Raw genomic sequence first — 24,522 nt, 5'->3', positions numbered from 1 at the left:
CCGTTGGCAGGTTTCAAAGTTCTCTTCTGGGAAACTCCCCTGTTGCATTTCCTCTTCTCCAGACTCCTGAGGCGGGCTGACAGGCCTCAGCTCGCCCAGGGACCCCCGCACTGCCGTCCAGGCCTGTGCCACAGCGACACTGCTTTGCCTCAGCGGCACAGCCAGGCCCATGACTGCGGGCTAAGAAGCAACGCGCAGTCCCCAACGCCTGCTCAGCCTTGGGGGGACACCAGGGGTCTGGCCAGGGGTAGCATGGCCACCAGCGAGCCCGAGCAGGACCTTCCGAGGGTGAGGAAGCTGATGAGGGGTCTGGAGCACGAGTCTGATGAGGAGCAGCTGAGGGAACTGGGGCTGTTCAGCCTGGAGAAAAGGAGGCTGAGGGGAGACCTGATCGCTGTCTGCAACTACCTGAAAGGAGGTTGTAGCATGGAGGGGGTTGGTCTCTTCTCCCAAGTAACGAGTGACAGTACAAGAGCAAATGGCCTCAAGTTGCACCAGGGAAGGTTTAGATTGGGTATTAGGGAAAAATTCTTCATTCAAAGGGTTGTCAGGCACTGGAACAGGCTGCCCAGGGAAATGGTGGAGTCACCATCGCTGGAGGTGTTTAGAGGACGTATAGACGAGGTTCTTAGGGACGTGGTTTAGTGCCAGAGTTTGCTTATGGTTCGACTCGATCATCCCGAGCGCCTCTTCCCCCCGAAACGATCCAACGACCCCCTGACTCCCCGCACGGCGCCTCGAGCCGCCGAACCCCGCCCGCGCGTGCCCCCCGCCAGGCCGCGCGCTGCCGCAGCTGCGCACGCACACACCCCGCCCTCTCCCCGCCCGTGCTCTCTCCTCAGCGCTGATTGGCTGGGAACGGCGCTGCGCCGCGGCCGACGGCGGGGCGTTGTGCCTGCCTGCCTGCTGGCGTGCGGTTGCCGTGGCAACCAGGGGCGGTGGAGGCGTCCCGGGAGGTGAGGGGAGAGCCGGGCTGGGGCTTTTCCTTTCGGGGACGGGCGTTCGGGGCGCATCCTGCCCCTTGCCCGTCCTGCTTCGCTTACGGGCAGGGACCTCAAAGCCGCCTTCCCGCGGGCTGTGCTGGGGGGCGGTGGCTCCCGGGCGTCTTCAGGCCGCCCGCTGTGTGCGCTGGTTCGAGGGGCCGGGCCGGGGCCTAGAGGTTGAAATGACAGGGCTCTGGGGGCCGGGGGTGGAGGGAGACCTGCCTCAGGGACAGCCCCACAGCTGGCAGTCCGGCTTCTCTGCTGCTACTCTACTGCTGCCGCTTTGGGAAGAAGGTCTAAGAAAGGGCTCCGAAAGATATTTTTAATTAAAAAGCAGGAAAGAAACACACTTCTCAGTTAACTTCTCACGCACATACAAAGCCCACGTGGATAAGGGGAACTACCGAGTTTCAGCCTTGCTTAGTACGTAAGGAAATTTCTTCTGTCTTCAGTTTCAATCTTTGCTGTTCCTCAGTTTCTTACAAATGTAATACAAGGAGGAGTCTCCGTGCTTTGGTTGAGCGTGAGTTTTAGGATCGGGATGCTTTTTTCTGTCTCCTCCATTTTTTTGATACACTGATGTGGGGGTATTATGTGTTGGCTAAAATACCTAATGTACATTGTGTTATATACAGGCAACCTTTTTATTCTGAGTTGTTGTTATATTTGTTAGGGTATTTTTATCCCCAGACTGTTTACACATCCAATTCAAACTATGTGCCTTGCCTCCTTCCCTCCCCCCATTCCCCAGTTTATAAGCTCACTTGGAACAATGGCCAGAGTTAAAAAAAAAAAAAAAAAAAGTTGGTATTGTTGTGAAAGCCTCTACAATATGTGAAAAACTCACAGTTTTTGACTGTACATAACAAATGTACATGCAGTTGTGTGCGTGACGAAAGGGCTGTGCAGATGTACAAAGAGTACTGTAGCTTTCTGCCACTTCTCACGGCCTGTAAAACCTGCTACAGAGAGTGATGTATTTTCTACCTTATAATTAGGCTATGAGCTGACATTAATTAGTTATTTATGTGTATGCATTACTTCTGCTGTGGACCACTGTGCTCATATTTCTATAAGAAAAAGATGAAGACTGGGCCCAACCTTCTTAAGCACACTGAAACAACAAATCAAATATTAAAATGTATTTTAAATGTTACTTAATACACTAAAAATTCGAAAAAATGGCAGCAAGAAAGAGAGAAGTTTTTATAAGCAACAAAGACTATACATAAATGTGTTGCTAAGGAAAAAGGGAATTGGTGGGGAAACATCAGATTTGAAATATGCATGTCAGCTGTGTTGAAAATCTAGGGTACAAGCAGTATAATATTTTCCTTTCTGTTTTTAAGGTGTTTTAGTAAACTACTTACAAGAGCATGTGGAATACACTATTAAAAGAAGAAGTAGAGCAGTTTGGCCTATTACAGAATTATGGTTCGACTAACAAAGGACCTAATTGCTAAGAGTTTCAGTAACAAGAATCGCAGTGAAGAAGACTTTGGACAGTATCTGCGAAAAATAACTCATCTGAATTTATCAGATAAAAATATAGACACAATTGTAAGATTTATTTTTCTTTATTCCTTTTAACCTGGCTACTCAGTTGTTTTGTAGTTACTGTTATGATTAATTGTTTATAGTTGGAGAGACAAACTAGCAAAGCCAAGTTTGTGTTTTATAACAGCTGTATTATGTTTTAACATTTATATTGATTTGCAAGTAAGCCTTAATAATACATCTGTTTGGAAACCTGCTTCAACATTCACTGCTGTTACTGTGTGGAACACTGCTTGTATGTAAAAATGCTTAAATGGATTTTAAATGTGTGGCATTTGAAATGTGAAAATAAATCTTTCAGCTGTAACTTTTCATATAAAACATCAAAGCCGATGACTGTAACTCCAACAGTCTGCAGAGTTTCTTATTATCGACCTGATTTTTTTTCTTTATGTGGCAAAAATCTTGAAGTATTTTACTTATCTGAAACTGTGGAAATATTTATAATCTGTATAGCAGACAAGAAGGATGTTATCAGTACACCTCTATTTTTGTAATTAATTAAACTAGAAAAATCCATGTAAGCAATTACACAAGACAGATGAACTGAAGTGTTGAAGTGAAATATTTTTTGCAGTATTTCACAGAACTATTATCGAAATTTGCAGCTCTAAAAAAAATCAAAACAATTTGCTATTTTGATTATTTTGTACAGTTGCTACATTGTAAAGGATCTTTCAGGAAGTCACCAGAATGGAAATGATAACTCTGTTTGCTTACCTCTTTTGCCACTTAAGAAAGAGAATATTTCAAATTAATCATTTAGATCTGACACTTTTCCTATAGAATGTAGCCAGGCCGTTGCCATTGAATCAGTACCTGTAGGACTTTGACAGCAGCGCTCTAGCCCTGTTCAAATCCAGCTATAGTGTTCTTGGAGACTTTAGGTCTGAAGTTAAAAAAACAAAGTTCATATTTTCAGCAACAGTTTGGTGTTTTATTTAAAGACTTGTAGTTTTTGATGGTTACCTTTATAAAAACGCAAACTGTGGAACAGAAAATGATGTAAGGACATGTAATTTTGCAGATCAGACTTTTGTGTTAAAGGAAGCAGTAATTATATTACATACTATTAAGTGCAACACTTATTTTATTCTCATTAATGCAAATTTTTTTGTAGTCTTGGGAATTTTACAAAAAGTTTTTAACTTGCAGCACAATCTTTTCAATCTATCTGTGATTTATTCCTTAGATTTCAGAGGAAGTCTGAGAAAGGACAGGGGAGCTCAGGAACAGGATATAAGCCAAGTGAGGTTAACAAATTTGGACTGGTATAGTGGCTTTTTCGAATTAGTCAGGTTAAAAACTACTTTTTTTTCCTAAATTGCTCCCTGGGGCTTATTCATTTAAAAAATAATCCACGACCTTTTCATTTCCAAAGGCTAAACTTGCAAACTTAACCTAGTCCTCCTTCGAGTTTAATAATAGGAAATTTATACAGGTTTCAGTAAGACCTGAGGGACTTAAAATCCCCTCAAGATACTGAGCACATTTTGAAATTGCTGAACCCTGAACAACTGAATTGTTGTACGTGGTGGATTTCTGCTTTAAAAGTGTGATTTCAGTCAAGAAGATTAAACAGCTTGTTCTACGTGAATGGATCCGTGCAAGCAAACGGGTTTATTCAGCCCAGTCCTAGGAACGTGCACAGCTGTAGCGAGTCACTAATTTGATCAGTCCATTTGATTAGGACTGGTTCGTTAGATGCCATAGAGAAGTTTTACAGAAACCCTCATGAGAACATGTGACCTTTTAGTTATTTAAGAGAAACACATTCAAAGAAACTTGACATTTGAGTAGAATTAAAATTCACTGAAGTGCAAGTTTTTGTCTAAATCAGGATTCCTTTACCGAGAACTAGTTCCATTACATCACTGAGGTTTGATGGAGATGACTACACTAATAATTGTGATTTTTCTGAAATCCATGTGATTAAGACAGGGAAGGGAATGAAGTCACACAGGATCTGATGTACCTGCTGATGATGGCTGTAGTCCTCAGCTTCCGTGTGGCAGAATAGTAACAACAGATTTCAGTCTTAAATCTGATTATTACTGACACTAACTCAGGTTTTCTAGGAAAAACAGTTGTGAAAAGTTTTTGTTATAGGTGAAAATGTATAAATCATGCAGCAGAACTTTAAGTTAAAAATAATCGACAGCTTTCAGAAGCAGCCAATGAGTGAAATCTATGTAGCATTAATTTGTTATTGTTTATTTCAGGGTCACCTCTCTTTGTGTAAAAATCTTCAAGTTCTGTATTTATATGATAATCAAATCAGTCAAATCCAGAACTTGGACTTTGCTTCAAATATAACACACCTTTACCTTCAGAACAATCGTATTTCATGTATAGAAAATCTCTCATTGCTGAAAAACCTTGAAAAACTGTAAGTTTAAAATTATGTATTTATTTCACTAAAAGAATAATTAATTATTACACTAAGAAATTTTTAAAAATATGTAGCCATTAAGGTCCTCTCAGATCTTAAATTTTACTTTTCAAATAAAAGTAATTGCTTATGATTTTTTAATGAAGCATTCTATGATATAAGTAATGACTTATCATCTTAACATACTTATTTGCATTTAAATTATTTTTTCAGTCATTTAATAATAATATATATAACTGCTAAAAAAAATCTTGCAACTGTTAGCTGTATGTTCTACTCACATGCTACGTTATTTTTTCTATTATAATTTCTAGGTATTATTCAATAATACTTAATATTTTTTTATATCTTGAGGCCTCGTGTTTGCTCTTACTTTCAAAGGATATTAAATCTATTTTGTGTTCTATACTGCAGGTATTTGGGGGGCAACTCCATCACTGTAGTAGAGGGTTTGGATAAAATAGAAAAAATAAGGGAGCTGCATATTGAAAGTCAACATCTCCCTCTTGGTGAAAAGCTTCTATTTGATCCAAGATCTCTTAGGTCCCTGGCAGTAAGTACATTTTGAGAATTTCCATGAGCCGTTAATCAGTAGATCAGTATTTTTAAGATGAGTTCTTAGGACTTGATCACTGCGTGTTTTACTTTTCTGCCAATTGGTGGCATTCTTTCAAATCTACCAAGGGACTTCAGTCCCAATTGTCATATAAGCAAGGAGTCCAGCAGATTCTACTTCATTTACTTTTCTATGAAGGATGGAAATGAGGATAAGAAGAGAGAGGAAGTAAGGAAATGTGTGGATGCCCTATAGCAACAGAATGTGAATAAACTAAACAAGGGGTAGGAATTCATCACTGTTAGTTATCTTAGTCTACTTAGTTTGTAGTGAATTCATTTCTCGGTATTTGTCTGATTTGATTGTTACATTAGTTTATTTACTGCCTTTTGTATTTCTCTAGAGAATGCAATGGCAAAAGAAAAGATGCAAACAGCATTTTTGCTGGATCTTAAGAACAAAATCAAAAGCATTCAGTTTTAGTTCTGCAAACTTTCTATGTTGTGGTATGTCAAGATTTCAGGAAAACCAGCTTTTGAAATTTTCTTCCAACATGTTAATTGTTCAGTGAACATCAAATGTATTGTTGAAGTGGTTAAATAAATAGACTTTATTTACTAATGGATGTAGCTCTGTACTAAAAAAAAAAAAAAAAGTCATCTTGCTTTATCTCCCAAAGTGTAGTCGGGGCTTGATGAGCTTTTCTTGTGAAGTTACAGAACTCACTGAAAAGCAAGTTCTTTTGTTCATGCGTATTATCATAAACATTTGACCCAGCTCTAATTATTTCTGGTTTGAGATTATTACCTAATACATTAGGAAAATGTATTGCCATTTTCCTTTAATAGAAACGAGCCATTCCTGTGAGAGCATTTTTACTTTCCTCTTTCTGCATTAGAGAAATTATGAAAGTAGAGGGAGATTACATAACTATATTCTTCCCAGGATGATAACTCATGTACTTCAGTGTTTTTTCAGCATCCTGGCCTAGAGTCACTAGCATTTTGTTCTTTGTGGCTTTGATTTAGGGTCTTTTGGTGTGGGTTTGGTTTTGTTTGATTTTATAAGAAATACTTTGCATTCTTGACCATGTAACATCTTTGTGGAAGCTACATGTAAAACATTCTATTTTTACCCTTTGGGTGCTAAGTGTTTGGTCCCTCTTTAAGACATCACTTCTTACTTCATCTTTTGTGTCTGGCTCTTGATACTGTCATAGACGAAAGAGCCAAAAAGATGGGACCATATAGCTCCCTGTGTACCACAAGCAAATGTTTTGATGATCACATCATCATGAATCTTTCGGTTGAGGAGATTAAGTTTATGCTCTGTGTGTACCAGGATGATACTGGTAATTTCTGCCTGCAATGTTGGTCTCGGTCAGGTTTTAGAAGGGGGTTAGATTTCCTGTATACACTGCTGAAATAGGCATTTTCTAACTAATGGTAATTGCCATATCTAGTATAATTCTAAACTCACTGGATTAGGGGTCCTTTTTCATCTTCTGGAGATATAAGCTTCTTGGTCCTTTTACGTGAAACTACATTAAGTATTTCCTGAGATAAACACCTGAAACTTATTTACTTTTTATCTAGAATGTAAGGATCTTTCTAAGCAGTGTCTTTTACAAAAGGCAAAGTGCATTATATGTCTCACTAGTGTTTCAAAGAAGCATCAAGGAATACAGGCATGTATAGCAAGAGGTTTGTAGGATCAAGCCTGAAAGAAGAACAGCGTAGTGCAGCTGTCAAATGGGACTACTGGGTATCAGATATGGATTTCAGCTCAAGGCAGGACAGATGTAACCTTGGAAAAGGCCGTCAGTTTCTGTGGCTGATTCACACTTCAAATGTAGAGTTAGTGGCACTTGCAGAACTCTCTAAAGCATTTGAACACATTTAGAGAAAAACAACGATTCTGTATTTACTAAGAATTACTGAAATAGTTAAGAAATTATCTTTGGTTTGACTTCAAAACCAAAATAAACAGTATTTTAGGACAAGATGGAAAGCCGACATAAAACAACATATGAGGTACATGGTAGTTGTATTTGCATGATTCTGCTTCATATGCTTGTTCTTCCTTTAAGAGAATTTTCTGTAAGAATTTACAACTTGACTCATTCATGGCACAAAAAAAAAAAATTCTTTTTCTGCTTTTCTTCCTCCAGAAATCTTTGTCTGTATTGAATATCAGCAATAACAACATTGATGAATTAGAAGAACTGGCAATTTTGGAAAATCTTTCTTATCTTATAGCAGTTGACAATCAGCTTCAACGTATGAAGGTATTAAAACAAATATTTGTTCTAGTAGTATGAGTGGTAAGAAATTAGTCAAATTCATCTTTATTACTAAATAGATGAGTAAAACAAAACTTCTACAGTTACTAAACCTCTGACTTTCCAAGCATGTTGTCTTTTCTCATCCAAAAATCTTGTTGAGATTAAAAATGGAGAACCATTTATCTAGTACATCTAAATGTCCTTTAATTCTATGTTAAGTGGCAGCTGTGCGTACATCTGTCAACTGAGTAGTAAATGCATGGAAGTTATAACTACAATATAATATGTTCAATATGTAAAGTTAGTGTGTGTGTTTTGGCCATCTGAGTGACTATCAGTGGCTTAATTTGCAAAGATGACATAGCCATTGTTTTTTAACTCGCAATATTTTACCATATTACAGTTTTTCGTTCTCTATTTTAACGTAAAAAAAGCTGCTTCTTGGATATCAGATCATCTAGCTGATTTTGCTGCCATTCTAATATCAAAATGACTGTGACTAGTGTTGCTGGAATAGCATAACAAGTATTTGTTGTGAAAGTATATATTGAATTTCATAATTTTCTGCTAAGTACAGACGTCTTTATAGGCAAGAGCTCTAACTTCCACAGCAGCAGCTAATACAAATGAAATAAAAGTGGTTTTGCTCTTCCTTTTGCAGTAGTGAATGTAGTTCAGACAGAAGGTTCTAGATTTACAATTTCTGGCTTATCTTCCCAAAAGGAACAGGAGTATTGGCCTTGTCACTTCTCATTATTTTTATAAGTTATGATGTCTTCTACTAATTGACATAAGGAGCAGTTAAAAAAATAATTTTAGTGTCATGCTAGGAACTGATTATCAAATTTATGTTGAACATTGTGCGGACACCATCATTGCACGGTGAAGGCATGGAACAAACTTTATAAATTACTTAATAAGCACTGTTTCTATTTAATATAAACCATAGGCATTAGTGTTCTGCTTTAAAAAAAAAATCTGCATTTTTATTAATAAATACTAAAATTAATTGGCTTAAATCATAACCCAAATCACCAAAGCAAAGCCTTGATTAAAATAAACTTTTTCATTACTGGTTTGCAGATACATTCCATTTCCTTAGAAAAGGTAACTTTCTCTGGTTAGTAATTATTAAAATAACTATTCTTATTAATTCTAAGAACACTTAATACCTTATTTTAAATTTGGCTGTTCATTTACTAATGAGGAGATTCCAGTATTTTGTGTGCATAACCTATCAATTATCTAGGTCAATATACTTTATTTGGACTCTTATTTTTTTATTTTTTAATTTTAAAAAATCTTGAATGATGCATTTTTTACTAGACAATTATTAGTGTATTGTATTTCACGCTGTGTTTCTGTCTGGCAGTTGTGATTGAATTCATATCAAAATACAATTTATGTTGGCTTTTGCTGGGTAATTAAAACCATATTGAATGTGTTGGTTACATCAAAATAACGGTAAGCTTTTTTAAATAGGTAGTCTCTCCAAAGCTTCCCTTTTGAAAAGGATTCCTTTTCCAAATAAAACTTGTTACAGTGATTATTTTTAATTGTCTTTTTTCTTTCTTATAAATACAAAATACTTCAGTTGCGATGAACTTAAAAGAAGATTGTCCAAGCCAAAGAATTAATTATTTTTAAGAATGGGGATGCCAGTTCAGAGACAGTATTTTCAATGTGTCAGAGGAAAAAACATTATCTTCTGAAACAGAATAAGGAGAGGACAAAAATACTGCATTATTCAGTAACTGTGTATTTATTATTTAATAATTATTAAATGTCATTATTTCATCATCAAGAAGACCAGAGTTAATATTTACCCAAATCAATTAGACATTTAGTTTTCCGTGTTACATGGTCACAGCATTTGAAAAAGTATGTGGTTAGCATTTGAGTTTGCTGATGCTGCTGCCAGTTACACTTGCATCAAGCTCTGGTAAATTCTGAAAGTGACTGGCCTGTGTGTTTTCGAAACAATCTCCAGGCTTGGAACATAGGAGGCAGATAGGATGTTTCTATTCATATCTTGGCTGACCTGTAAAATTAATGACCATATTGAATGTGTCTAACATATAGTGTAATGCAGCTGGATATCCAACTTCCCAGCTACAACTACTGTGTTTTAGAGATTACATTTTAGTAGGCTTTACTTATTGCTAATATATTCTTATTTTAATAATTAAAAAAAATACAAAACTGTTGAAAAAGCAGTGAGCCATGCAAAGTATTTAAAAAAAAAAAGTTGTTTTTTGCTCTGTTTAAGAAGCTTTAACTTACAGTGGACATCTGGCAGAACAATCTCATGCATCCACTAACCATTTTAAAAAATAGCTGACAGAAAGTTTGAGTATTTTTCAATTTTTTTACAACCGTGAATTTCATTATTCCTTGGCTTACATGATTCTACAACTGTGATAGCTGAAAGGATTTTAAGGGATATACAGTTGTACTACATATACCTAATTGCCTCTGCTAAGTGAACTCGTTACACGCAGCAAAGGCTCTTTTCATTCCTACACCAGCTGCCTCCATTCTTCTCCCTCTTGCCCCTCTGTTTTCAAAAGTCTAATGTGTACCTCTTTTTCATGCCATGTACCTCTTCTTCTATGTCCCCTGTTTTCCATTCCTGCTTCCCCTCACTGCCATCAAGAACATCCCCAGGAATGTCTGGCCTTGATCAGAGACCGTGGTGCTGCTGCACGACAGAGAAGCGTTGGAGAGCTCTGTACCCAGCTCTGCTTCACCCGCTGGGAAGAGAAGCTGTAGAGAAGCAGGGCTGGTCACCACCAGTGAGCTGTGTAGCAGAGGTAGATGGCAGCAGGAATACTACGGAATCTTTACCAAAAAATGGAAATGTGAAAGGCACAAGAAATGCATGAAGTACAATCTTCTCATGCAGGCTTTTCTCACTTTTGTATAATTAGTATAATTATATTTATATCTAAACATTTATCTCGATTTTTCCCGGTATTATGAAAACCCATATTCGCTTTTCAACAATGCCACATTGATTTTGGCATAGTTGCAAATTAGGGCTAGTAAATTCAAGCACTTAAGGTTCTGGCTAATTCGCGGCATTGTTAGCATAATTAACAGACATCAAGGCATATGACCTTGTTTCACATGACTAAAGTTTATATAAGACAGTCTGAACAGCAGACAGAACAAAATTAAGGAATTTTTATCACTTCATGCAAAACAACTTAGTATGACTAGCTACCACACAAAAAACGTGTCATAGGTCTGTTATCAAGAACATAATTGATTTTAATAGGATTTGCTTTTCTTTGTTTTCTGTTGCTTGCTACTTCATTTATTTATCGTTTTGAGCTTCTGACTGACTTTAGTCAGGTTCACAAAGACTTTTAAGCAGTTTATTAGGGTTGGAATACTGCAAGAATTTTTAAAAAATACTATTCCTCTTAAAAAAACCAAAACACAACAACAACAACCAACATAACTATTCCTCTTTACAAAAAGCCAGGATATTGTTTGTTTATTAATGACCTTCATTTTGGGAAGATTATGACTTGTTATTTGAGTAGATATATAGCTAGAAATACCTACAAAAATCTGTATTTCCTAAGTCTTTTGATTTATTCAACCTCTGCCCAGTATTGATTATGACAAGAGGATATCACGAAAGATGAATTCATTCGCTTCAGAATTGAGTCAGGAACAAGAGAAAAATTATAGATTTTCTCAAACAGATTATGACAGGTAGTCAAAGCGGTGACAAATTGCTGTCTGTAGATGTAGTTTGGGCAGTTGGACTAGACGTTTCCAATAAAAACTGGAGCATACTGGTCAAATACCAATTCTTAAATAGCCATCGTTAATTGGTAAGAACGTTCTTGCCAGCACTACAGCTGCCTACTAAGGCACTTGCCCTTCCCCTCTCCCCGCCCCGATGGAATATAATTTGCTCGTCAGTATTTTGTAGCAGACCTCAAAGTGATAGCATGACATGATCATTTATCAAACGGAGACTGCCCAGAAGAGTGTCTGGTCCCCTTAGTACAGCTTATTGAAAGGCTGGGAAGTGAAAGCACTTTATTAGAGACAGGAAGGCAATGAATAACTAGAGCGTATCGAAAGGGTAATCATATTTCAGCACAGGATTAGTGTGCTCTTAGATAAACATACACTGGAGTAAGCATGTTCTGGGTCATTTATAAAGTAAGTAACAGCTAACAAAAATCTCCAGGACTCTTTGTATACATTCATCAATGTTAAACTCTATACATTTTATTTCAGTAACAGACAATTTTTTGTTGCAAAACTATTACTTGAAAAAATTATTTCTAGTAAAATCTAGAACACGTTCAATTTAAATGACAATACCTGAATGGTTAAGTAAGAATAAATAAATACACTTGCTAAATGCTATTTCTTTTCTAATGAGCCCGGCCTAAAATATTTTCCCCTAAACTGTTGTGTTTGTGATTTGTGTTGTGTTGTGTTAGCACCTAAATTGTGGGGGTTATCATATTGCTATTCTGAGACATGCTGATGAAGCTTTGCTGTGTGACATTATGAGATTTCTTCATGTGGACTGGTCCTCAGAGTTTCTTGTGTTGTTTTATCAGTCTTGCTTCTCACAGAACCAGACTTTTACTCTCTATTTTTCTAAAAAGATGTTATCATCACTGGATAACAATAGATGATAGTTGATATCACCATCATCATCGATAAAAAATGATACGGTTTGGAGGTGTGAGGCAGTGCTGCTATGTTCACATGACTTTTTAAAACGTGCATTATATAACCCATAGAATATTCCCAGGAGGATTTTCTATCAAAGGTGCAGAGCCTGCAAAACCAGAATTCTCCCTGCTTGTGTTACCCAGTTGATTTTCTAAATTTGAAGCAGCTAAGAGATATCTACATCACTAGATGCTTTACTATTGACATCAAGCTACAAAATTCTACAGACTTTGCAGGTTAGAATCCATCACATCATGATTAGTAGATTTTTTCCAAATTATTACAACTATAGAACATAAATTCCCCTCTTGTATTCATACAAGTTGCTTTGAAACCCACCTTAAGCTTTTCACACATATAAGGAAGCCCATCAAGAATGAGAGTTAAATGAAATTTTGAAAAGAAAGTATTTCAGAAAGTAGGGTGTCTGAGTGGAAAGGACCAATCTGCTAAGCTTTGCATCCTTTTAACTTGAATTTATTGTATTTAAAAGACAGAAGAAGTTTTATCCAGGTCATACTGCCCTTGGGTAACCAGACAGAAACCCAGATGGAGAAAGGTATATTTCAAAAATTTCACTATTTGGGCCAATACTATAACTGACCACCCACAGTTCTGTAGGGGGGGATTACTGTTTCTCCTGTAAAATACAGTTACATATATACAAAGAGAGAGGCAGTCTACTGTGATTTGCACAATTTTTAGCTTTTTTTTTAGTGTGGTCTTTCTCTATACTTATTTTTCCACAATTTTTTCAAAATCTAATCAGACACTGATACTCTAAGGGCTCTGTGAGACCATGGGGATGCATTAGCAGACATGACATATCACACAAAGTTTTTGGCTGGTAATTCCTCAGCTTTAGGTGCTTCTAAGTGGGATTGTAGTGGTAATATTCCGTAGCTGGCATTACTGTGTCCTTAAAAATGCAGAGTTTTCCAACTACATCACCATTTCTTCTGTGCAATTCTCATATATTCAGTGAATGCTACGCACCACTCTGTTTGAAAATGCACATTCTTAATGTGCATATTAATACATGAATAGTCTCATTGAAGCTATTTCTGTCTGCAGGATGTGGGCCTGGCTGAACGAATCATGTTACTGTTGAATTTTACTCTGGAGAAGGAAAAATAATCCCAATGTTCTGTTCTGGTATCAATTGCAGGATTTGGAGGTTGCATTAAACAAATGGACAAAGCTACGCAGAATGGATCTCACAGGAAACCCCATCTGCCACAAACCAAAATACAGGGACAGGATTGTGGTACAGTCACGAACTTTAGGTAAAAATAAAACCAACAGCCAGCTCCCGAAACCCACCCATTACCCTCACAGTTTTAGAAAATAACTGGTAGATTAATCATTCTTGAATTGCACTATGTATGTAAACACAACTACTGCCATAGGTATTTATGGCAAATAATATTTTTTTAATTTATGTAAAGATAATGTAGCTAAAACTGCTTATGAATCAACTACACAAGCCCTATTGCTTAGCTTTTGCTATTAATAGTTGTAATAATTTGTTTTATAATAGACGATTGGTGAGATTGTTATAAGACAGTAAGACTTCATTGTGTTCACATTCCAGATGTTGTGAAACTGATTTTCAAATTTAAGTTTAGTCTACTACTCCCCTATCAGCCTGTAGTAGTCGTTTAGGTGTTTCAGTTGTACAGTTACAGTTGCACGGGTCACACCCTACCATGTTTGGAATTTGTTATATAACATTTGTCCTTAAACTTAAAAGCAGTTTACACTTATTAATGTATTTGTTAATCTTAACCTTACTGTGATGCAGTATACATTATTATTTTGAGATAATTTTAACATAAAAGGAAGTTTTTCTTCTATATCTAAGTATTCATACTGTAGAAAGAAGTAAAAAATATCTGCTCGTTTTTCACTTTTTTGGATAAAGGTGGCAATTATCTTAAAAGTCGTAATTACAGAACTTGTTTTCCTTTTTTCTGAGAGTATAAAATGTTGGCCATTAAGAAAAAGAAAAAGCCTGTCTGCACAATGAAAATAACAGTGCCTTAGGACAGTTCTAACACAACCTAAATTTGTGGCCAAATGAGGTATTTCATTTGGTCTGACTCAGAAATGCAGATGCAACCAAAGAAACCCAGAGCATAAGCCTTCTGGTACCTGAGTAAAGTTAACCTTAAAGAGCCAAATCTGTCTGTCTTCATGATCAGCAGGATTCCTTGATTGGTAACACATGCAGTTTCTCTCTCAACCTAGATTTCTTCATCTATATATATATCTTGTGTAAGGGTATAGTTTTTATTCAAAACATTCTATAAGGTGCTGCATGTTAACTGAATGTGAAATATATACATTTCCCTTGAAAGTTATAAAAATAATAGATGCTTTCTTTTGTAATTAAGATGTGTCAACTCACTCTTGCTCCTTGAATGTGAACATCAAGCTGTATTGAGGTTTTTGTGGTTTTTTTAACAAAAGACTAAAAAGAGAAAAAAATATTTGAGGAGAGCGAATATAGAACCAGCACACATTCTATACAGATTTGTACAGCCTTTTACTTAACTTTGGGTAGCACAGAAAGTGTTCTCTTCTCTTTGGCAGAATCCCTTGATGGGAAAGAAATTAAAGAAATGGAAAGACAGTTCCTAATGAACTGGAAAGCCTCCAAAGCTGCGAGGAAAAAAGACAAAGAAAGAATGACAAATGAACATGCAGCCTATCTACATTTTTGTAAGCAAACTAATCAATTACTTCATGCTTACTTGCAATATTATAGAAACAATAAAATAGCAGCTAACAGTAAATATACTAGGAATGAGACTTGTGCTAGTGGTGAGATCAAAACCCAGGAGTAGAAATTGAACTTTTCCAATATAAATTTTAAGTTTAACACTAGTTCATGTGCTGCTTTTTTTCTCCCATTCTAATCTCCCAGAATTATGGAAAGGAGTAACTAATACATTTTGAATGTTTGTAAATATTCATGATCATTTTCCATATTAAAAAAAAAAACCAACAAAGTGTTGGGCACTCTAGAATCAATATGCATGAAATACATCAGACTTTTAAAATCTGTTTGTTGATACTTATTTGATCTATGTAAATTCCTAGTCCTCTTAAAGGCCTTCACAAGATACATGTCTAGCAGAAGTAAAAGTCTTAAACTTGGAAAGAAAAAAAAAGAAGTCTTGGAGGAAAAAACAGCCTTAAAACTAACAGAAAAGGCAACAGGTTCTTGCAAGCAGGAAAACAAATTAGTTTTGAAATTCAAGTAAAACCTGAAATAAACTTTGAGGTTTTAAAAAATTGCTGGGGTGGGGGTCGTTGTTGTAGAGTTGACTGCAGATAAAGACATAAATGACTTGACAGTATGTCTTGCCATCTTGCAGAATTTGGGAACGGACATTAGACTTCAAATTACTCAAAATGGTTTGAATAACCATATCTATGAAATGAAATAAAATAAATTTGGTGGCAGTTCCGCTGTTGTTTTCAGAAGATAAACTGTGATATGTAAGTTGAGGGAGAGAGCGTGTTCTTTATAGCCATGCTGTCTCAAATTATTAATTCATGACATCTCATGAAGATCAGTTATTTTTGAAGACAAAAAGTGAAAAGCACTCGGCCTGTGAACTTCAGCCCCAGTAATGTTGCAGTCTGCTCAGTGTTTGGAAGCCGTATGTGAATGGCAATGATTCTGAAAGTAATATTGTGTCATCTGAATAACTACTGATACAAGGAGGTGCTATGGAATTGAATTTACTCCCTTTCAAATAACTCTACCTGAATATGAATACCTGCTTTAGTATTCACCTTCACCAGTGTTTGCAGCACTTTCCATATTTTCATACAAATTTTTCCATTCTCGATTATCACATTTGCTTGATTATCGCATTTTACCTTAAGGCTTATTACACTGTTGTTATAGATAACAGTATAAATATCTTGTAATAGATATATTGGAACCTGTGATCAATCATACTGAATATTAAAATAGATATGGTTTGACTTGGGATATTGAATTAATCCTTCTTTGTTTTCTTCAGCTGTCTCTGAAACATCTTATCCTCAACTTCCCTTTCACTACAGTGCCTCTGTGAAAGAAAAAACAAATATTTTAGTTTTGTCTGAGATGCACAAAGTTAAAAGAAAACCTCTGCCTAGAATCCTGGGGAAAAAAAATCAGATAACTCAGGTATGTTCCTCAGACATCTTCCTCTTAGTTCTCTTAGTTATTGCTTTTACAGCTCTTACTCAATCAGTTGGAAAACAAGTACATGAAGGTACAATTTAATCTAAAATCAGTTCGGCTTGTTTTAACCATGTTATATTTGTTTGAAAGCCAGGATAATAGATTTCGGTTTCTGCTTATAAATCAGTAGACTAGCTAACAGTAATAACTTTACGCCAGTGTTACTAGTTTCTGTCATATGCATTTGATTGTAATCTTCTACAAAGGTAAAACAATATCGAGATTAATTCTTGGAAGTACAGTTACTGTCAACAACATTGGTGAAGACTGATCCCATGCACGTACTAACATGAAGAAGGAGAAACAATCACTTTTCATCTTATAGTTTACTTCTAATAGACATGTTCCAGTGAATTATATACTTGAGTAGCATTTTCCTGTAGCATCAGCTCAAGATCATCAAGATAATCAAGAAAGAAAATCTCAGGTGTATGCCTTACAGACATTTAGACATTAGATGAATTTAAACAATTCAGAGTTCAGCATATGTATTCCTCACATAAACAGCCTTGTGAACTCTAACGCAACTGTTTGTGGAAATAAAACCTGTTTATAGTGATTTGCAGTTTGGGACCTGTAGTTTTTCCAGTTTTATGCATAGTAACAGTTCAGTATTTGGTACCTAATATCACTTCTTCCACATTTTTAATGCTACTTTTAGCCTAACTGCTTTATTATTTATCAGCTGTTCTGGCCAACAAAAAAATAATAATTTATGCAATGCTGTAGATAAATAAATGTAGGTATTCTTTTGTAACTAAATCACTATATTTTGTAACTAAATTACCTTAAAATCAGAATTTATTAGTATGTTTGAAAATTTAACTAAACGACATTTAATACTATTTTGTTCTTGACAACTTACTACTCTCTAGTCCATCAGTTTTGTTCCTACTGACTATTTGTTCTGACTAGAAATAGCTGCCTTTCCCTTGAGAAGAGAAAAATAATTACAAATCAGTGAGCTCCTCTCTTCAAAAGTATCATTTTTGTTCTTCATATGACAATGGATATATTCTGGCCTAAAAAGAAATGGAGCTCATCGTGTGTGTGCCCATTCTTGAATTTGTGTCTTGCTGCAAGAACTGCAGGATCAATGCACTAGTTATCACAAAATAGTACTACTATGTGGTTATTTTCCAGTGAATAGTCCAGGCTTGTGAAATTTGGAGGGGCACAGCCCAATACTCATGCCATACAAACATGCATTTTTTTCTTTTAAATCCATTGTAAAATGAGTTTACCCCCATGCTCAGTGTTCTGTCGGCCTGCATTTCATCTTTATTAATTAGCATTCTGTCTTTCGGGACCGGCTGAACAAAACTACACTTTTCATTTACCATTCCCCTTAGTTCTAATAAAGGATGGACCGTGTGTGTACAGCGACTCCCAAAAAGTTATTTTCTTCAGTGTAAGAACTTCGGCTATCTCCTTGGAGATAAAGCATTCTAATTCTACTCTACCATGTTAAAAAGCTGTCCAATTGTTGAGCTGCTTTCCTTGACTAAAATTTTCCCAGTATTAAGAAGCCAGAGTACAATCCTGGCCCTGTTGAAATCCCTTTCGACCCTAGAAAGGCAAAGATTGCATCTTCCATACTTGATTGGAATAAAATGTCTATATTTGTCTTAATTTGCATTAGCAAATTAAACAATTTGAGTGATTTTTGTTTGTTTGTTTTTACTATTAGTCTAGAAGATTTCACTCTGACCCACATAAAGGGTAGAATAAAATACAGTCAGATGACTTGCATTTAATATTTAAAACAAAATTTTAAGCAGGACTTCTATCTTGGATGCTGAAGGTTGCTGTACGTTACCATTTCATATGTAATCACTGATCCTGAGACATATTCTAATCTTGTTACTAGTTGAATTCCATGAAAATCAAAGAGTCTTGGGAATTAGTCAAAGGTTTGTGAATTCTTTAAAATGTTTTGGGGTTTCTTTTGTTTTGTTTGTTTGTTTTAATTGCTGGGTTTTTGTTGTTGGTTTGGTTTGGTTTTTTTAACTCAAAATCCATAAATATTAAATCTCAGGGTATATGCAGATATGAAAAAATGACAAATCACAGTATTCTCTTGCCAGATCCAGTAGTCAGGGATATGCATAAATGTGCACACATGTAAAGCAAGGAAATTTTGTCAAACTGAACAAATACCTGCATTGTTTAATTTAAATTCAGTATCAGACCAAAGAAATTAGTGAAGTTTAATCCTATCCCCTGTGTTAGTCAAATAAGTTATTCCAACAGATGTTTCCTCTTTCCCTATATGTGCTGGTGAAGTTTGACCTTGGCAACTGAAAAACAGGCATTAAATACCTTTTTAACTTAAATTTAAGATCCACTGAGGATTACATACAGCTTGAACAATGAAAAAAGCCAGTTATTACTAGATTACCGAAATATGTGATTAATCTTTCTTTTTTGATGATATAAAAACAATAACAATTTTATATTGGATTTTAAGTTAGTTTTGAACATTTAAAGAGAATTATGGATATTGGCAGGAAGTAATTAAAAGAAAACAAATCACTTAACCATTTTAAAGATACCTAATACCTTCCAATGGGATACACTATTATTAATTTTCCCCAAGTAGAGAAGTTGTTGAAATGTTGATGTTGTAAACTTAACCTGTAACCAGCAGTTTCTGCCCACATTTCCTTACTCATGGAATTAAATATCCTAGCAGGTATTCACAGCAATACCATAGCAATTCAGAATTTGGTGGGAAAATCACCTTTTGTCTCTCCGGTGTATGTTATGTGATTAGCAATAAGGTAATATCTTTAAATTATATAGTCAGCATATAATAAGCACACTGGATTGTGTCAGCTAATCATAAGCCACTCCCATAGCCACCATGCACAGCCTGGATAGTCCAAGTTCAAGGTCAAAGGGAAGGAACTGGCAGAGAGCAATGTTAGTTCTCCCTCTTCTTAGCTCTTGGGCAGGTGCTCCTAGCAACATTGCATTTATCTATTTAAATATTTATAAATGCCTTGAATTGAGGTGATTTATGTGGTCTGAAATGTATACAGAGTAATGTGTATTTGATAACAGGTAAGAAAGTACACTTTCTGCGTATATACTGGGCTTTTGTTTATAGACTCTAACTGGCATTATAATAAATAGAATTATTAAGGCCTGTTATATGACAGTTGTTTGGGGAGGGCTGATACTGGGATTATAATGATTCTTTAACCAAGAGATAACATTTACAATCATATGGTTATTTCGTATTACAGAATATAGCACTCTTATTTGAGAGGGTGGTAGGGGAATATGTTACCTCCAGGTAACCTAAATGTTGTTATCTTACTGAATATAAATTTCTGCAAACTTCTGAAAAAAATCATAGAATCATAGAATAGTTTGGGTTGGAAGGGACCTTCAAAGGTCATCTAGTCCAACCCCCCTGCAATGGGCAGGGGCATTTTCAACTAGATCAGGTTGCTCAGAGCCCCGTCCAGCCTGGCTTTGAATGTCTCAATTTCACTTCCAGCACCCTGGGATGCATCCCATCCAGTTGCGAAGACTTGGATATGACAGATTTGCCGTTGTGGTTCCCAATTCGATCATCATCTACTGCTGTTAGTACTTCTTCCCAACAAAAACTGTTCCTAGGACCTAGCAGGTGTGAGCCCAGGCCTTGCCAGTACAGATGCTGGTGCTTTCAGAGCAATTGACAGTACTGCTGTAGACTTTCAGTATGGCAGAAGTACCAACAGCGAAAAAAAATAAGGCATCAGTGCCTGAACACATCCCCTTGGTACTGCTCTGACCCTAAGCAGAATATATACATAGATATATAAGCTTTGTAATCACTGCATACACACACAGTGTTTAAGTTACTGAGCTACAGTTCACATGTGAACTTTAGATCAGTAACTGATTAAAAATTCCTATTTTTCTTAAATGTCCCATTAAAAATAGTGCAAGGCGTAAGTTAATATAATGCCATATTATTTCTTTACATGTGTGGGTGTGAAGCAGTGCATAGAACTGCCTGAGCTACAGCTATAAAAGCCACACAATCCAAAAGTTCTGAGATTGGGGCAGAAAGGAAAAAAAATAGCCAAAAAAATGAGTCAGTGTTCAAGATGTTCCCGTTGTTCTTTCAGGATGAGGATTCAGACGCATGATCTGTTAATATGGACAAGTATGTGATCGTAACTCAGAGCGTAACTAATAAAAATAAGGGGATTGGAAAGGCTCTTCCTTGTTTTTCTTACGATTTTTTATCTCAGTGCATTATGCAAAGTAGGTGTCCTGACTAACAGAGGTCTGAGTGGAATCAATTAATATGTGAAGCTGCTTATTTACAGTCACTAAATCATAAATGTCATATATTGTGACTGTAACAAATAAATTTTACCTTGCTAGGAAAAACCAACCAACCAAGCCAACAGTGACTTTTTACTTTGTCTTGTGGCCTTGAATAATTCTAGGAGTTCACTGCTAAAAAGAAAGGTATTTGAACCTTACCTCTTCAATCAAATAACTTTGTAACCAGACACTACAGAAATGACTGACTACATCTTTCTGTTCTCTTAATTCAGAGCAGAATTAATTGCTGCATCCAAACCAAGATGAATCAGAGCCAGCTGTGAAATGATCCATGTAATAGACTAATACTTTAATTCAAAAAGAGATTTGGAGCAATAAGATCTTCCTTTCTTGGAGATCTAATATATTAGACTGTCATAGTAATTACTAATTACATGTTCAGTAAAGTTGGGTATAATGAGTTACATGTAGTTTGTAGAAAAAAGTTTTGGAATAAAAGACTGAGTCTTATCTGATTTCATTTATACAAGAAAATGTTTTGATTGTTACTAAGATTTTGTTTCTTATATAGCACTTGAAAACTATTGGTATTTGATATAAATTTACATGGAAAAAAACTGTTAACTGTCACCATTTTTGTGTGTGGAAATAGTTGATCAGGTTTGTAATAAAGGAATGTATAATACCGCAAATGGTCAGATTATGTCAATTCAAATCAGTCTGGCCCCAGGTTTGGCACTGGGAAAAAAAGGGCTTTCACTGCATCAGTCGATATCCTCACAATAGGTAAAGACCTTTTTTTTTTTCCGTCTGCATCTTTTGATAACACAGATTACAAATTTTGTAGAAATGTTGTGTGGCCCTGGGAAGCAATAATGAAGACAGGAGCAATGGGCGCCTTGGTGTGATTCCATAAAGATCTCACCTGTCTTCTCTGATCTCTCTGATGTAGGTTGAGGAGGAATCTGAAGTTACGGCAGAAGTAAGGTGAATTCTAAAAGCCAGAAGTTACAGGATGTGAAGATTTGACTATTATTGGATTTTTTTTTCCCCTCAAAGCTTACAAAGAAAGGTACTGACATCTCTTTGGATATGTTATCTGTGTCTTTGTAATCTCAATCCAGACAGAATGAAGGATGTTGCACTTAACACCACCTTTAAAAGCATTCAGAAAAATACAAGAACTGCTTCTTTATTTAGAAGCAAAGCTTTATATTAAAAGCATGTAAAAACAACAGCATGTGGTAGGCCTAACTGGTTGCCTACTTCTTGAACTTCCTCAAGAAAGGAGTTGGTTTTAACCAGTGTCTAGTTTGTGACCTGACTACCCGAGTGGCGGCTTCTTTCCATATCTGATACTCTTAGCAATTATGCAGAGGCGTTCTTACAGTCTCTTACTTCAAGAAGAAAGACACTACTAGCACATGATTTTTGAGATCTGTAGTTCTAAAAAATAATTTCCATCATTTAGATTTTTCCAGGTTCTGGTGAATAATGGGGAATAGTTAGGAAAGAAGGCACAAGAAGATTCATGATATCTGTGCTGATTAATTTTGGGATTGGGAATATTACACATTAATTTTACTCCAAAGTCTGCTTTAAGTAACCAGGACTTCAGTTTGGCTGCTTTGCGCTAGTTTGAGTAATTAAATGAACACTTAAGACTTCAGATATAGAGAAATTCCAAACATACACATAAGGAAAGAAAATTGCAGAATGTAAATTGCCCCTGGAATAAAACCTTTCCCGATGGAGTTTGTGTGAATGTCAGCTCAGCTCAGCATCTCAGAGACCTTCTCTGAGATAAGGAATTTTTCCTGAGTAAGGAAATGAGGATCTGTTTTTTTGCATGCAATGTTTTGTGTATTTTGTTATGGTTTATATTTTATTGCCCTTTGATAAAAATTCAAATAAATCATCAGTTCTAGTCCGGTTGAGGAAGACAGAAGAGCATAAATTTTAAAAGTTGCTTCTTGTTTAGACAATTCCCAGAGAAGAATGTCAATACTTTTGGTGAGTGTGTTTGAAGTGGCAGCTCCTGGATTCCTGACTCAATGCTGTGCGTTAGTCACCTCCTGATTTTTACAGCACGGTGTTTTCTGAGGAAGCCTTTCCACCCTTACCCTTCCCTCTGCCTTGCAAGCACCCACTTAAAACTGTTTAACAGATTTTTTGCATTTCTCAGTGTGTGTTATGCCAGTAAAGCATGACTTACTTTTCACAGGTTCTGAATATTTCCAGCTTTAAGATTTTAGTTTATTGTGCATTACATAAAATATTTCAGACCCAAATTAAGTATTCCCTGTACGGCATTGCACACAGACATTCCTGCAACCAAGCAACTCACGTCTAGCTAAAGCAAACCCCCCAGTCTTCCACTGGTGAAACAGCAAAGTGGGTTTCAATCTCTCTGGCTCTGATCTCCGTCTCGCTTTTTCTATTCTGTAATAGCTTGGCTGCATCCCAGCTGTATACATGTACGTTTGGTCCCTTTCTTTGGCCTACTCTAAACCCCTGCATTTTAAGCCTGCACTTCCCCTCGAGGGCAATCATCCACGCTGTCTTTTGATGCAGAAATATTCACACTTGGCAGCTCCAGCAGAGCCAGCTCGCCTCCCACTCCACTCGCCCGCGCTGGCTGCAACACCCACACTGCTCACGTGGCTGCTGGCGAGGGGAAACCAGCCAGATCTCCTGGGGTTCTCATCCTGCAGCCGCTTTTCCCTTCTCTTCTCCTAGTGTGAGAGCGGCTGAGCTCACCTTCCAAACTGGACAGCTTTCTTATGATCTAGAATGGAACAGTTTTGAAGTATTTCCTTAAATATCTCTGGGTGTGAAGTGGAATTATGGTGGGATCTCAGTATCCAAGTCTTTTAAAAGACTTAAGTCTTCTTAAATAACGTAAGACTGTCTTAGTATTAAGCTCCAAAACTTATGCGCACACACACGCACTAGAATGGAGCCCTTCTGATGTGTATTTTAGATCTATTTTAAAAGTAACTATCACTGACAGAAATGGACAAATGGACTGCTTCTTGGTGGTAGTTGGGAGAATGGAATATTAAGCTCACTTAAGCTGCTTCTTTGCAACTTGCCTCTGCAAATTTTGTGGCTTAAAAAAAACCCCAACACAATTATTTTAAAATATTTGGATTTATGACTCTGGATGGTAATATCTAGAGGAGAGGACAATTTAAAAGGGGGGGTAGGGAGCAACTTTTAAACTTTTTTATTGTTTTAGCGTTGTTAATGAAAATGTTCATCAAAAGACTGTGATTTTAAAAGTTTTGATTAAGACAACATTTTTGGAAGCTAAACTACTTTGAGCAGCAAATTTGGAAGGAGAGGTGAAATTTAAAATGTTTGTCCTATTTTCTTTTTCAATGTTAAAAATCTTTCTTGCAGCATACTGGTGAGACACTGATGTGTCCTAGTATTCCAGTTTTAAGAAGCAGCTACCTTTAATAATTTAGAAAATACAAAAAAAAAAAAAAAGGA

At 36.4% G+C, this 24,522-nt stretch overlaps 1 protein-coding gene across 1 annotated transcript; it reads left to right on the top strand.

Moving 5' to 3' along the window:
- Window positions 1-897: 897 nt before the first annotated feature.
- PPP1R42 (protein phosphatase 1 regulatory subunit 42) lies at window positions 898-22,853 on the top strand. Its single transcript, XM_065629383.1, has 9 exons — window positions 898-956; window positions 2,333-2,543; window positions 4,763-4,929; window positions 5,347-5,485; window positions 7,659-7,775; window positions 13,654-13,771; window positions 15,081-15,209; window positions 16,526-16,674; window positions 21,977-22,853. Exons 2-9 carry the CDS (start codon window positions 2,415-2,417, stop codon window positions 22,013-22,015), a joined length of 987 nt encoding a protein of 328 aa, XP_065485455.1. The 5' UTR covers window positions 898-956; window positions 2,333-2,414; the 3' UTR covers window positions 22,016-22,853.
- Window positions 22,854-24,522: the final 1,669 nt, after the last annotated feature.

The sequence above is a fragment of the Caloenas nicobarica genome, chromosome 2 (assembly GCF_036013445.1).
Source record: "Caloenas nicobarica isolate bCalNic1 chromosome 2, bCalNic1.hap1, whole genome shotgun sequence".
Classification (NCBI taxonomy): Eukaryota; Metazoa; Chordata; class Aves; order Columbiformes; family Columbidae; genus Caloenas; species Caloenas nicobarica.
The sequence above is the reverse complement of the archived record's forward strand: the minus strand, read 5'-3'. Positions and strand labels throughout refer to the sequence as shown.

Excerpts from the sequence above, each read along its gene's own strand:
- PPP1R42 (XM_065629383.1), top strand. The coding sequence starts at position 2,415 with ATGGTTCGACTAACAAAGGACCTAATTGCTAAGAGTTTCAGTAACAAG. Across the intron at positions 5,486-7,658 it reads GATCTCTTAGGTCCCTGGCA|AAATCTTTGTCTGTATTGAA; the intron begins GTAAGTACATTT and ends TTCTTCCTCCAG. Across the intron at positions 15,210-16,525 it reads TGCAGCCTATCTACATTTTT|CTGTCTCTGAAACATCTTAT; the intron begins GTAAGCAAACTA and ends TGTTTTCTTCAG.